The following is a 14,441-nucleotide window of genomic DNA, read 5'->3' on the forward strand; positions in this document are numbered from 1 at the left end:
CGGACTGTGATTGGTTACTAAGCGGACAGTGGTTGGTTACTAAGCGGACTGTGATTGGTTACTAAGCGGACAGTGGTTGGTTACTAAGCGGACTGTGATTGGTTACTAAGCGGACAGTGGTTGGTTACTAAGCGGACTGTGATTGGTTACTAAGCGGACAGTGGTTGGTTACTAAGCGGACAGTGGTTGGTTACTAAGCGGACTGTGATTGGTTACTAAGCGGACAGTGGTTGGTTACTAAGCGGACAGTGGTTGGTTACTAAGCGCACAGTGGTTGGTTACTAAGCGGACAGTGGTTGGTTACTAAGCGGACTGTGATTGGTTACTAAGCGGACAGTGGTTGGTTACTAAGCGGACTGTGGTTGGTTACTAAGCGGACAGTGGTTGGTTACTAAGCGGACAGTGGTTGGTTACTAAGCGGACAGTGGTTGGTTACTAAGCGGACAGTGGTTGGTTACTAAGCGGACAGTGGTTGGTTACTAAGCGCACAGTGGTTGGTTACTAAGCGGACAGTGGTTGGTTACTAAGCGGACTGTGATTGGTTACTAAGCGGACAGTGGTTGGTTACTAAGCGGACAGTGGTTGGTTACTAAGCGCACAGTGGTTGGTTACTAAGCGGACTGTGATTGGTTACTAAGCGGACAGTGGTTGGTTACTAAGCGGACTGTGGTTGGTTACTAAGCGGACAGTGGTTGGTTACTAAGCGGACAGTGGTTGGTTACTAAGCGGACAGTGGTTGGTTACTAAGCGGACAGTGGTTGGTTACTAAGCGGACAGTGGTTGGTTACTAAGCGCACAGTGGTTGGTTACTAAGCGGACAGTGGTTGGTTACTAAGCGGACTGTGATTGGTTACTAAGCGGACAGTGGTTGGTTACTAAGCGGACAGTGGTTGGTTACTAAGCGCACAGTGGTTGGTTACTAAGCGGACTGTGATTGGTTACTAAGCGGACAGTGATTGGTTACTAAGCGGACTGTGGTTGGTTACTAAGCGGACAGTGGTTGGTTACTAAGCGGACAGTGGTTGGTTACTAAGCGGACTGTGATTGGTTACTAAGCGGACAGTGGTTGGTTACTAAGCGGACTGTGGTTGGTTACTAAGCGGACTGTGGTTGGTTACTAAGCGAACTGTGATTGGTTACTAAGCGGACAGTGGTTGGTTACTAAGCGGACTGTGATTGGTTACTAAGCGGACTGTGGTTGGTTACTAAGCGGACAGTGGTTGGTTACTAAGCGGACAGTGATTGGTTACTAAGCGGACAGTGGTTGGTTACTAAGCGGACAGTGGTTGGTTACTAAGCGGACTGTGATTGGTTACTAAGCGGACAGTGATTGGTTACTAAGCGGACTGTGGTTGGTTACTAAGCGGACAGTGGTTGGTTACTAAGCGGACAGTGGTTGGTTACTAAGCGGACTGTGATTGGTTACTAAGCGGACAGTGGTTGGTTACTAAGCGGACTGTGGTTGGTTACTAAGCGGACTGTGGTTGGTTACTAAGCGAACTGTGATTGGTTACTAAGCGGACAGTGGTTGGTTACTAAGCGGACAGTGGTTGGTTACTAAGCGGACAGTGGTTGGTTACTAAGCGGACAGTGGTTGGTTACTAAGCGGACAGTGGTTGGTTACTAAGCGGACAGTGGTTGGTTACTAAGCGGACTGTGATTGGTTACTAAGCGGACAGTGGTTGGTTACTAAGCGGACAGTGGTTGGTTACTAAGCGGACAGTGGTTGGTTACTAAGCGGACAGTGGTTGGTTACTAAGCGGACAGTGGTTGGTTACTAAGCGGACAGTGGTTGGTTACTAAGCGGACTGTGATTGGTTACTAAGCGGACAGTGGTTGGTTACTAAGCGGACAGTGGTTGGTTACTAAGCGGACAGTGGTTGGTTACTAAGCGGACAGTGGTTGGTTACTAAGCGGACAGTGGTTGGTTACTAAGCGGACTGTGATTGGTTACTAAGCGGACAGTGGTTGGTTACTAAGCGGACAGTGGTTGGTTACTAAGCGGACAGTGGTTGGTTACTAAGCGGACAGTGGTTGGTTACTAAGCGGACTGTGATTGGTTACTGTTCAGAAGAGTCACCAACAGCTCAAGAACCTCCAGGTAACTGGGAAAGTGACAGAGTGTGTGGAGGGAAGGGATCATTGCGGAGGAGTGGGGCAGTGTGGGGGAAGGGGGGAAGTGATGGGGAGGGTGGAGTGCTTAAGATTATTTATTACTCACAGGTAGGCTTACATTAACACTGCAATGAAGTTATTGTGAAATACCCTAGTTGCCACAGTCCAGCACCTGTTCGGGTACGCTGAAGGAGAATTTAGCATGGCCATTGCTAAAGGGGGAGGGGGGTCGGTGCGGGGGGGAGGTTGTCGGGGTGGGGGAGGGGATTGGTGGGGGGGGAGGGGGTTGGTGCGGGGGTGAGGGGGTCGGTGCGGAGGGAGGGGGTCGGCGTGGGGGGAGGGGGTCGGCGCAGGGGGGAGGGGGTCGGCGCGGGGGTGAGGGGGTCGGTGCGGGGGAGGGGGTCGGTGCGGGGGAAGGGGGTTGATGCGGGGAGAGGGGGTCGGTGCCGGGCGCGGGGGTCGGTGCGGGGGGGAGGGTGTCGGAACGGGGGGGGGAGGGGGTCGGTGCGGGGGGAGGGGGTCGGCGTGGGGGGAGGGGGTCGGTGCGGGGGGGACGGTGTCGGTGCGGGGGAGAGGGGGTCGGTGCGGGGGAGGTGGTCGGTGCGGGGGGGAGGGAGTCGGTGTGGGGGGAGGGGGTCGGTGCGGTGGGGGGAGGGTGTTGGTGCGGGGGGAGGGGGCCGGTGCGGGGGGGAGGGTGTCGGAGCGGGGGGGAGGGGGTCGGTGCGGGGGGGGGGGGAGGGGGTCGGTGCGGGGGGGGGAGGGGGTCGGTGTGGGGGGAGGGGGTCGGCGCGGGGGGGAGGGTGTCGGAGCGGGGGGGGGAGGGGGTCGGTGCGGGGGGAGGGGGGAGGCGTGGGGGGAGGGGGTCGGCGCGGGGGGGAGGGTGTCGGAGCGGGGGGAGGGGGTCGGTGCGGGGGGAGGGGGTCGGCGTGGGGGGAGGGGGGAGGGGGTCGGCGCAGGGGGAGGGGGTCGGTGCGGGAGGAGGGGGTCGGCGTGGGGGGAGGGGGTCGGCGCGGGGGGAGGGGGTCGGTGCGGGAGGAGGGGGTCGGTGCGGGGGGAGGGGGTCGGCGTGGGGGGAGGGGGTCGGCGCGGGGGGAGGGGGTCGGTGCGGGAGGAAGGGGTCGGTGCGGGGGGGGGGTCGGCGTGGGGGGAGGGGGTCGGCGCAGGGGGAGGGGGTCGGTGCGGGAGGAGGGGGTCGGCGTGGGGGGAGGGGGTCGGCGCGGGGGGAGGGGGTCGGTGCGGGAGGAGGGGGTCGGTGCGGGGGGAAGGTTGTCGGGGTGGGGGAGGGGATTGGTGGGGGGGGAGGGTGTCGGAGCGGGGGGGGAGGGGGTCGGTGCGGGGGGAGGGGGTCGGCGTGGGGGGAGGGGGTCGGCGCGGGGGGGAGGGTGTCGGAGCGGGGGGGTGGGTGTCGGAGCGGGGGGGGAGGGGGTCGGTGCGGGGGGAGGGGGTCGGCGTGGGGGGAGGGGGTCGGCGCGGGGGGAGGGGGTCGGTGCGGGAGGAGGGGGTCGGTGCGGGTGGGAGGGGGTCGGTGCGGGTGGGAGGGGGTCGGTGCGGGGGGAGGGGGTCGGCGTGGGGGGAGGGGGTCGGCGCGGGGGGAGGGGGTCGGTGCGGGGGGAGGGGGTCGGCGTGGGGGGAGGGGGACGGCGCGGGGGGGAGGGTGTCGGAGCGGGGGGGTGGGTGTCGGAGCGGGGGGGAGGGGGTCGGCGCGGGGGGGGGGGTCGGCGTGGGGGGAGGGGGTCAGCGCGGGGGGAGGGGGTCGGTGCGGGAGGAGGGGGTCGGTGCGGGAGGAGGGGGTCGGTGCGGGTGGGAGGGGGTCGGTGCGGGGGGAGGGGGTCGGCGTGGGGGGAGGGGGTCGGCGCGGGGGGGAGGGGGTCGGTGCGGGGGGAGGGGGTCGGCGTGGGGGGAGGGGGTCGGCGCGGGGGGGAGGGTGTCGGAGCGGGGGGGTGGGTGTCGGAGCGGGGTGGGAGGGGGTCGGTGCGGGGGGAGGTGGTCGGCGTGGGGGGAGGGGGTCGGTGCGGGAGGAGGGGGTCGGCGCGGGGGTGAGGGGGTCGGTGCGGGTGGGAGGGGGTCGGTGCGGGGAAGGGGGTCGGTGCGGGGGAGGGAGGGTGTCGGTGCGGGGGGTAGGGGGTCGGTGCGGGGGGGGGAGGGGGTCGGTGTGGGGGGGGAGGGGGGAGGGGGTCGGTGCGGGGGTGAGGGGGTCGGCGCGGGGGGGGTGGGTGTCGGCGTGGGGGTTAGTGGGTCGGTGCGGGTGGGAGGGGGTCGGCGCGGGGGGGTGGGGGTCGGCGTCGGGGTTATGGGGTCGGTGTGGGTGGGAGGGGGTCGGCGCGGGAGGGAGGGGTCGGTGTAGGGGGTCGGTGCGGGGGAGGGGTTCGGTGCGGGGGAGGGGGTCGGTGCGGGGGAGGGGGTCGGGGCGGGGTAAGGTGGCGGTGCGGGGGAGGGGGTCGGTGCGGGGGAGGGGGTCGGTGCGGGGGGGAGGGTCGGTGCAGGGGAGGGGGTCGGTGCGGGGGAGGGGGTCGGTGCGGGGGAGGGGGTCGGTGCGGGGGAGGGGGTCGGTGCGGGGGAGGGGGTCGGTGCGGGGGAGGGGGTCGGTGCGGGGGAGGGGGTCGGTGCGGGGGAGGGGGTCGGTGCGGGGGGGAGGGTCGGTGCGGGGGAGGGGGTCGGTGCGGGGGGAGGGTCGGTGCGGGGGAGGGGGTCGGTGCGGGGGAGGGGGTCGGTGCGGGGGGGAGGGTCGGTGCGGGGGAGGGGGTCGGTGCGGGGGAGGGGGTCGGTGTGGGGGAGGGGGTCGGTGCGGGGGGGGAGGGTCGGTGCGGGGGAGGGGGTCGGTGTGGGGGAGGGGGTCGGTGCGGGGGAGGGGGTCGGTGCGGGGGGAGGGTCGGTGCGGGGGAGGGGGTCGGTGCGGGGGAGGGGGTCGGTGCGGGGGAGGGGGTCGGTGCGGGGGAGGGGGGTCGGTGCGGGGGGAGGGTCGGTGCGGGGGAGGGGGTCGGTGCGGGGGAGGGGGTCGGTGCGGGGGGAGGGTCGGTGCGGGGGAGGGGGTCGGTGCGAGGGATGGGGTCGATGCGGGGGAGGGGGTCGGTGCGGGGGAGGGGGTCGGTGTGGGGGAGGGGGTCGGTGCGGGGGGGAGGGTCGGTGCGGCGGAGGGGGTCGGTGCGCTGGAGGGGGTCGGTGTGGGGGAGGGGGTCGGTGCGGGGGGAGGGTCGGTGCGGGGGGAGGGTCGGTGCGGGGGAGGGGGTCGGTGCGGGGGAGGGGGTCGGTGCGGGGGAGGGGGTCGGTGCGGGGGAGGGGGTCGGTGTGGGGGAGGGGGTCGGTGCGGGGGGGAGGGGGTCGGCGCGGGGGGAGGGGGGTCGGTGCGGGGGAGGGGGTCGGTGCGGGGGGAGGGGGGTCGGTGCGGGGGAGGGGGTCGGTGCGGGGGAGGGGGTCGGTGCGGGGGAGGGGGTCGGTGCGGGGGAGGGGGTTGGTGCGGGGGGGAGGGGGTCGATGTGGGCGAGGGGGTCGGTGCGGGGGAGGGGGTCGATGCGGGCGAGGGGGTCGGTGCGGGGGGAGGGGGGTCGGTGCGGGGGGAGGGGGGTCGGTGCGGGGGAGGGGGTCGGTGCGGGGGAGGGGGTCGGTGCGGGGGAGGGGGTCGGTGCGGGGGAGGGGGTCGGTGCGGGGGGGGGGGTCGATGCGGGCGAGGGGGTCGGTGCGGGGGAGGGGGTTGGTGCGGGGGAGGGGGTCGGTGCGGGGGGGAGGGTCGGTGCAGGGGGGAGGGTCGGCGCGGGGGAGGGGGTCGGTGCGGGGGAGGGGGTCGATGCGGGGGAGGGTGGCGGTGTGGTGGGGGGAGGAGGTTGGTGTGGGGGGAGGGGGTCGGTGCGGGGGAGGGGGTCGGTGCGGGGGAGGGGGTCGGTGCGGGGGAGGGGGTCGGTGCGGGGGAGGGGGTCGGTGCGGGGGAGGGGGTCGGTGCGGGGGAGGGGGTCGGTGCGGGGGAGGGGGTCGGTGCGGGGGAGGGGGTCGGTGCGGGGGGGACGGTCGGTGCGGGGGAGGGGGTCGGTGCGGGGGAGGGGGTCGGTGCGGGGGAGGGGGTCGGTGCGGGGGAAGGGGTCGGTGCGGGGGAGGGGGTCGGTGCGGGGGGGAGGGTCGGTGCGGGGGAGGGGGTCGGTGCGGGGGAGGGGGTCGGTGTGGGGGAGGGGGTCGGTGCGGGGGGGAGGGTCGGTGCGGGGGCGGGGGTCGGTGCGGGGGAGGGGGTCGGTGTGGGGGAGGGGGTCGGTGCGGGGGAGGGGGTCGGTGCGGGGGGAGGGTCGGTGCGGGGGAGGGGGTCGGTGCGGGGGAGGGGGTCGGTGCGGGGGAGGGGGTCGGTGCGGGGGAGGGGGGTCGGTGCGGGGGGAGGGTCGGTGCGGGGGAGGGGGTCGGTGCGGGGGAGGGGGTCGGTGCGGGGGGAGGGTCGGTGCGGGGGAGGGGGTCGGTGCGGGGGATGGGGTCGATGCGGGGGAGGGGGTCGGTGCGGGGGAGGGGGTCGGTGTGGGGGAGGGGGTCGGTGCGGGGGGGAGGGTCGGTGCGGGGGAGGGGGTCGGTGCGCTGGAGGGGGTCGGTGTGGGGGAGGGGGTCGGTGCGGGGGAGGGTCGGTGCGGGGGGAGGGTCGGTGCGGGGGAGGGGGTCGGTGCGGGGGAGGGGGTCGGTGCGGGGGAGGGGGTCGGTGCGGGGGAGGGGGTCGGTGTGGGGGAGGGGGTCGGTGCGGGGGGGAGGGGGTCGGCGCGGGGGGAGGGGGGTCGGTGCGGGGGAGTGGGTCGGTGCGGGGGGAGGGGGGTCGGTGCGGGGGAGGGGGTCGGTGCGGGGGAGGGGGTCGGTGCGGGGGAGGGGGTCGGTGCGGGGGAGGGGGTTGGTGCGGGGGGGAGGGGGTCGATGTGGGCGAGGGGGTCGGTGCGGGGGAGGGGGTCGATGCGGGCGAGGGGGTCGGTGCGGGGGGAGGGGGTCGGTGCGGGGGAGGGGGTCGGTGCGGGGGAGGGGGTCGGTGCGGGGGAGGGGGTCGGTGCGGGGGAGGGGGTTGGTGCGGGGGGGGGGGTCGATGCGGGCGAGGGGGTCGGTGCTGGGGGAGGGGGTTGGTGCGGGGGAGGGGATCGGTGCGGGGGGGAGGGTCGGTGCAGGGGGGAGGGTCGGCGCGGGGGAGGGGGTCGGTGCGGGGGAGGGGGTCGGTGCGGGGGGGAGGGGGTCGGTGCGGGGGGGGAGGGGGTCGATGCGGGGAGGGGGTCAGTGCGGGGGGGAGGGGGTCAGCGCGGGGGGAGGGTGGCGGTGTGGTGGGGGGAGGAGGTTGGTGTGGGGGGAAGGGGGTCAGTGTGAGAGTGGTGGTCAGATTAACGTGTTACCCTGGACACAATACTGACATTGTGTGTTGGTGTGTAACATGGAGAGAGTGCCGGGTTTGTGTCGCGTGCTGTGTCGAGCCGGCGATGCACGAAGCCACTCACCCTCATTAAAGACAGCCAGTGAAAGCAGCAGGCGGTCAAAGCCAATGGGGATCCTGCGTGTGGAGTGTGTGAGGATGTCCACAATGCCAGACATGGTGAAGAACAGGTACATGGTGCTGTGCTGCCAGTTCATCAGCTTCACCCAGGACCCCCCGTCCTCACTCAGCAGGTGCAGGTGCGGTCCGTCAGGCACAAACTGCTCAGCCAGAATTCCTAGAAATAAAACCCTCCGAGATTCACCAAGTTAACCATGGAACACCTTCACTGTGAGCAGAGAGTGCTCTGGCATTCTCACTCTGGGGAGAAGCCAAGGCTGTTTCAGTATGTCAGTGTGTGTGTCCGTGTGTGTCCGTGTGTGTCCGTGTCCATGTATGTCCGTGTGTGTGTCCGTGTGTGTGTCCGTGTGTGTGTGTCCGTATGTGTGTGTGTGTCCGTGTGTGTGTGTGTCCGTGTGTGTGTGTCCGTGTGTGTGTCCGTGTATGTGTGTCCGTATGTGTGTGTGTGTCCGTGTGTGTGTGTGTGTGTGTGTGTGTGTGTCCGTGTGTGTGCCAGTGACTGTGCATGTCTGTCAGTGTGTGTGTGTGTGTGTGTGTGTGTGTGTGAGAGAGTGTTTGTGTGTGTTTGTTAGTGTGTTGGTGTGTGTGTGTGTGTTTGTTAGTGTGTCGGTGTGTGTGTGTTAGTGTGTCGGTGTGTGTGTGTGTTTGTTAGTGTGTCGGTGTGCGTGTGTTAGTGTGTCGGTGTGTGTGTGTGTGTGTGTTTGTTAGTGTGTCGGTGTGTGTATGTTAGTGTGTCGGTGTGTGTGTGTGTGTGTTTGTTAGTGTGTCGGTGTGTGTGTGTTGGTGTGTCGGTGTGTGTGTGTGTGTTTGTTAGTGTGTCGGTGTGTGTGTGTTAGTGTGTCGGTGTGTGCGTGTGTGTTTGTTAGTGTGTCGGTGTGTGTGTGTTAGTGTGTCGGTGTGTGTGTGTTAGTGTGTCGGTGTGTGTGTGTGTGTGTTTGTTAGTGTGTCGGTGTGTGTGTGTTAGTGTGTCGGTGTGTGTGTGTTAGTGTGTCGGTGTGTGTGTGTGTTAGTGTGTCGGTGTGTGTGTGTGTTAGTGTGTCGGTGTGTGTGTGTTAGTGTGTCGGTGTGTGTGTGTGTGTGTTTGTTAGTGTGTCGGTGTGTGTGTGTTAGTGTGTCGGTGTGTGTGTGTCGGTGTGTGTGTGTGTTAGTGTGTCGGTGTGTGTGTGTGTTAGTGTTTCGGTGTGTGTGTGTGTTAGTGTGTCGGTGTGTGTGTGTGTTAGTGTGTCGGTGTGTGTGTGTTAGTGTTTCGGTGTGTGTGTGTTAGTGTGTCGGTGTGTGTGTGTGTTAGTGTGTCGGTGTGTGTGTGTGTTAGTGTGTCGGTGTGTGTGTGTGTGTGTTAGTGTGTCGGTGTGTGTGTGTGTTAGTGTGTCGGTGTGTGTGTGTGTGTGTTAGTGTGTCGGTGTGTGTGTGTGTTAGTGTGTCGGTGTGTGTGTGTGTGTGTGTTAGTGTGTCGGTGTGTGTGTGTGTTAGTGTGTCGGTGTGTGTGTGTGTGTGTTAGTGTGTCGGTGTGTGTGTGTGTCTCTGGTACATTGCAGCTTTCTCACGATCACATCAGGCAGTAAACGATGCTGGAAGGTCTCGAGTACTCACCCACCAGAGCGAACACAGTTTTGACGATCCCCTCAGCGATTTCCACTCGCTCAAAGCACAGTCGCGATGACTTATTCTTCTTCATTAAGAATTTGAGTGGATACTTTGCTGACCACCAGAGACCAAAGAGCAGGAAGAAGCTGCCAGGTAGGGCATGTCCTTTGAAATTTGCCATGGCTGAATTGGATTCGAACCCTGTGCAGAAACATTTCAAAACTCTGCTCACTGTAACAGTCCAGAGCTGAATTCTATCTTTTCACTGTGTCCACTTCTGAGGTTAGTCATCAATAATAACAACATTCATTTGTATAGCACCTTAACACAGTAACATGACAAAACACCCCGAGGTGCTTCACCATAAAATCTTGTCTCACAAATTTGATTGAGTTTTTGAAGGGGTAACCAAGAAGGTAGATGAGGGCAGGGCAGTTGATGTTATCTCCATGGACTTTAGCAAGCTCTTTGACAGGGTACCGCATAGTAGGTTGTTGCATAAGATTAAATCTAACGGGATCCAGGGTGAGGTATCTAAATGGATACAAAATTGGCTTCTTTCCAGTACAGTAAGAAGTTTAACAACACCAGGTTAAAGTCCAACAGGTTTATTTGGTAGCAAAAGCCACACAAGCTTTCGAGGCTCTGAGCCCCTTCTTCAGGTGAGTGGGAATTCTGTTCACAAACAGAACTTATAAGACACAGACTCAATTTACATGAATAATGGTTGGAATGCGAATACTTACAACTAATCCAGTCTTTAAGAAACAAAACAATGGGAGTGGAGAGAGCATCAAGACAGGCTAAAAAGATGTGTATTGTCTCCAGACAAGACAGCCAGTGAAACTCTGCAGGTCCACGCAACTGTGGGAGTTACAAATAGTGTGACATAAATTCTGATTCTAGGATCGCATGATAAAGACTCAGGAGGAAAAAAGCAGAAATATTTATGTGAAATAGTGTGACATAAACCCAATATCCCGGTTGAGGCCGTCCTTGTGTGTGCGGAACCTGGCTATCAGTTTCTGCTCCGCGACTCTGCGCTGTCGTGTGTCGCGAAGGCCGCCTTGGAGAACGCTTACCCGAATATCAGAGGCCGAATGCCCGTGACCGCTGAAGTGCTCCCCAACAGGAAGAGAACAGTCTTGCCTGGTGATTGTCGAGCGGTGTTCATTCATCCGTTGTCGCAGCGTCTGCATAGTTTCCCCAATGTACCATGCCTCGGGACATCCTTTCTTGCAGCGTATCAGGTAGACAACGTTGGCCGAGTTGCAAGAGTATGTACCGTGTACCTGGTGGATGGTGTTCTCACGTGAGATGATGGCATCTGTGTCGATGATCCGGCACGTCTTGCAGAGGTTGCTGTGGCAGGGTTGTGTGGTGTCTTGGTCACTGTTCTCCTGAAGGCTGGGTAGTTTGCTGCGGACAATGGTCTGTTTGAGGTTGTGCGGTTGTTTGAAGGCAAGAAGTGGGGGTGTGGGGATGGCCTTGACATGTATGCCCAAGCCGTCAGGAGGTGCGTCAACACCAAATTCATCAGCCGCACTCACAAGACAGCCCCGAACATCACCCAAGCACAACGTAACGCCATCCACGCTCTCAAGACCAACCGCAACATTGTCATCAAACCAGCAGACAAAGGAGGGGCCATCGTCCTACTGAACAGAACGGATTACTGCAAAGAAGTGTACCGACAACTCAACAACGAGGAACACTACAGACAGTTACCTGCAGATCCGACCAAAGAACACACCCGTCAACTCAACACTCTGATCAAGACCTTTGATCCGGACCTTCAGAACACCCTCCGTGCTCTCATCCCACGTACTCCCCGCGTTGGAGATCTCTACTGCCTCCCGAAGATACACAAGGCAAACACACCCGGCCGTCCCATCGTATCGGGCAATGGGACCCTGTGCGAGAACCTCTCCGGCTATGTCGAGGGCATCCTGAAACCCATTGTACAAAGAACCCCCAGCTTTTGTCGCGACACGACGGACTTCCTACAGAAACTCGGCACACATGGAGCAGTTGAACCAGGAGCGCTCCTCGTCACAATGGATGTCTCAGCACTCTACACCAGCATCCCCCATGACGATGGCATTGCTGCAACGGCCTCAGTGCTCAGCGCCAACAACTGCCAGTTTCCAGATGCAATTTTACATCTCATCCGCTTCATCCTGGACCACAATATCTTCACCTTCAACAACCAGTTCTTCATCCAGACACACGGAACAGCCATGGGGACCAAATTTGCACCTCAATATGCCAACATCTTCATGCACAGGTTCGAACAAGACTTCTTCACCGCACGGGACCTTCAACCGGTGCTATACACTAGATACATCGATGACATTTTCTTCCTTTGGACTCATGGTGAACAATCACTGAAACAACTCTATGATGACATCAACAAGTTCCATCCCACCATCAGGCTCACCATAGACTACTCTCCGGAATCGGTTGCATTCTTGGACACGCGCATCTCCATTAAGGACGGTCACCTCAGCACCTCACTGTACCGCAAGCCCACGGATAACCTCACGATGCTCCACTTCTCCAGCTTCCACCCTAAACACGTTAAAGAAGCCATCCCCTACGGACAAGCCCTCCGTATACACAGGATCTGCTCGGATGAGGAGGATCGCAACAGACACCTCCAGACGCTGAAAGATGCCCTCATAAGAACAGGATATGGCGCTAGACTCATTGATCAACAGTTCCAACGCGCCACAGCGAAAAACCGCACCGACCTCCTCAGAAGACAAACACGGGACACAGTGGACAGAGTACCCTTCGTTGTCCAGTACTTCCCCGGAGCGGAGAAGCTACGGCATCTCCTCCGGAGCCTTCAACATGTCATTGATGAAGACGAACATCTCGCCAAGGCCATCCCCACACCCCCACTTCTTGCCTTCAAACAACCGCACAACCTCAAACAGATCATTGTCCGCAGCAAACTACCCAGCCTTCAGGAGAACAGTGACCAAGACACCACACAACCCTGCCACAGCAACCTCTGCAAGACGTGCCGGATCATCGACACAGATGCCATCATCTCACGTGAGAACACCATCCACCAGGTACACGGTACATACTCTTGCAACTCGGCCAACGTTGTCTACCTGATACGCTGCAAGAAAGGATGTCCCGAGGCATGGTACATTGGGGAAACTATGCAGACGCTGCGACAACGGATGAATGAACACCGCTCGACAATCACCAGGCAAGACTGTTCTCTTCCTGTTGGGGAGCACTTCAGCGGTCACGGGCATTCGGCCTCTGATATTCGGGTAAGCGTTCTCCAAGGCGGCCTTCGCGACACACGACAGCGCAGAGTCGCGGAGCAGAAACTGATAGCCAGGTTCCGCACACACAAGGACGGCCTCAACCGGGATATTGGGTTTATGTCACACTATTTCACATAAATATTTCTGCTTTTTTCCTCCTGAGTCTTTATCATGCGATCCTAGAATCAGAATTTATGTCACACTATTTGTAACTCCCACAGTTGCGTGGACCTGCAGAGTTTCACTGGCTGTCTTGTCTGGAGACAATACACATCTTTTTAGCCTGTCTTGATGCTCTCTCCACTCCCATTGTTTTGTTTCTTAAAGACTGGATTAGTTGTAAGTATTCGCATTCCAACCATTATTCATGTAAATTGAGTCTGTGTCTTATAAGTTCTGTTTGTGAACAGAATTCCCACTCACCTGAAGAAGGGGCTCAGAGCCTCGAAAGCTTGTGTGGCTTTTGCTACCAAATAAACCTGTTGGACTTTAACCTGGTGTTGTTAAACTTCTTACTGTGTTTACCCCAGTCCAACGCCGGCATCTCCACATCATTCTTTCCAGTAGCCAGAGGGTGGTTGTAGAGAGTTGTTTTTCAAACTGGAGGCCTGTGACCAGCGGTGTGCCTCAGGGATCAGTGCTGGGTCCACTGTTATTTGTCATTTATATTAATGATTTGGATGAGAATATAGGAGGCATCGTTAGTAAGTTTGCAGATGACACCAAGATTGGTGGCATAGTGGACAGTGAAGAAAGTTATCTCAGATTGCAACGGGATCTTGATCAATTGGACCAGTGGGCTGACAAATGGCAGATGGAGTTTAATTTGGATAAATGCAAGGTGACAGGGAGGTGTTGGTCGGTTAAAGGAACAGACCAGACAGGGAGGTGTTGGTCGGTTAAAGGAACAGACCAGACAGGGAGGTGTTGGTCGGTTAAAGGAACCGACCAGACAGGGAGGTGTTGGTCGGTTAAAGGAACCGTGGTGCACGAAAGCTGTGCGGGATCTAGTCGAGAAGAAAAGGAAAGCGTACAAAAGGCTCAGAGAGCTTGGCGAAGATAGGGATTTAGAAGAGTATACGGCTTGTAGGAAGGGACTAAAGAAGGAAATTAGGGGAGCCAGAAGGGGTCACGAGAAGGACCTGGCAGGTAGGATTAAGGAGAACCCTAAGGCGTTCTATAAATATGTGAAGAGTAAAAGGATGAGACGTGACGGAATAGGGCCTATAAAAGGTGAAGGCGGGAAAGTCTGTACGGAACCAGTAGAAATGGCAGAGGTGCTCACTGAGTATTTTGCTTCGGTTTTCACAGAGGAGAAGGACCTGGGTGGATGTACTGCGGGCGTGCGGTGGACTGAAAGGATTGAGTCTGTGGACTTTAAGAAAGAGGTTGTGCTGGAATCTTTGAATGGCATCAAGATAGATAAGTCGCCGGGTCCGGATGGGATGTACCCCAGGTTACTGTGGGAGGCGAGGGAAGAGGTTGCAGAGCCTCTGGCGATGATCTTTGCGCGTCGATGGAGACGGGAGAGGTGCCGGAGGATTGGAGGATTGCGGATGTGGTTCCTATTTTCAAGAAGGGGAATAGGGATAGCCCAGGAAATTACCGACTGGTGAGTCCAACCTCAGTGGTTGGTAAACTGATGGAGAAGATCCTGAGGGACAGGATATATGAGCATTTAGAGAGGTTTAGTATGCTCAAGAATACTCAGCATGGCTTTGTCAAAGGCAGATCGTGCCTTACGAGCCTGGTGGAGTTCTTCGAAAATGTGACTAAACACATTGACGAAGGGAAGGCGGTAGATGTGGTTTATATGGATTTTAGCAAGGCGTTCGATAAGGTCCCCCATGCAAGGCTTCTAGAAAAAGTGAGAGGGCATGGGATCCAAGGGGCTGCTGCCTGGTGGATCCAGAACTGGCTTGCCCAAAGGAGGCAGAGAGTGGGTATAGATGGGTCTTTTTCTA

The 14,441-nt window shown here is 60.8% G+C and overlaps 1 protein-coding gene across 1 annotated transcript in view; it reads right to left on the reverse strand.

The window, feature by feature from the left end:
• The window catches only part of tmem45b (transmembrane protein 45B), a 50,435-nt gene that overhangs the window by 24,993 nt on the left and 11,001 nt on the right, over positions 1 to 14,441 (reverse strand). Inside the window, exons 2-3 of the mRNA XM_078199238.1 lie at positions 9,194 to 9,388; positions 7,548 to 7,760 (exon numbers count right to left, since the gene is read on the reverse strand). Coding sequence (XP_078055364.1) covers positions 7,548 to 7,760; positions 9,194 to 9,368 — 388 coding nt within the window. The 5' untranslated portion in view covers positions 9,369 to 9,388. The remainder of the gene's footprint in view (positions 1 to 7,547; positions 7,761 to 9,193; positions 9,389 to 14,441) is intronic.

This window comes from Mustelus asterias, chromosome 27 (assembly GCF_964213995.1).
Source record: "Mustelus asterias chromosome 27, sMusAst1.hap1.1, whole genome shotgun sequence".
Taxonomy (NCBI): domain Eukaryota; kingdom Metazoa; phylum Chordata; class Chondrichthyes; order Carcharhiniformes; family Triakidae; genus Mustelus; species Mustelus asterias.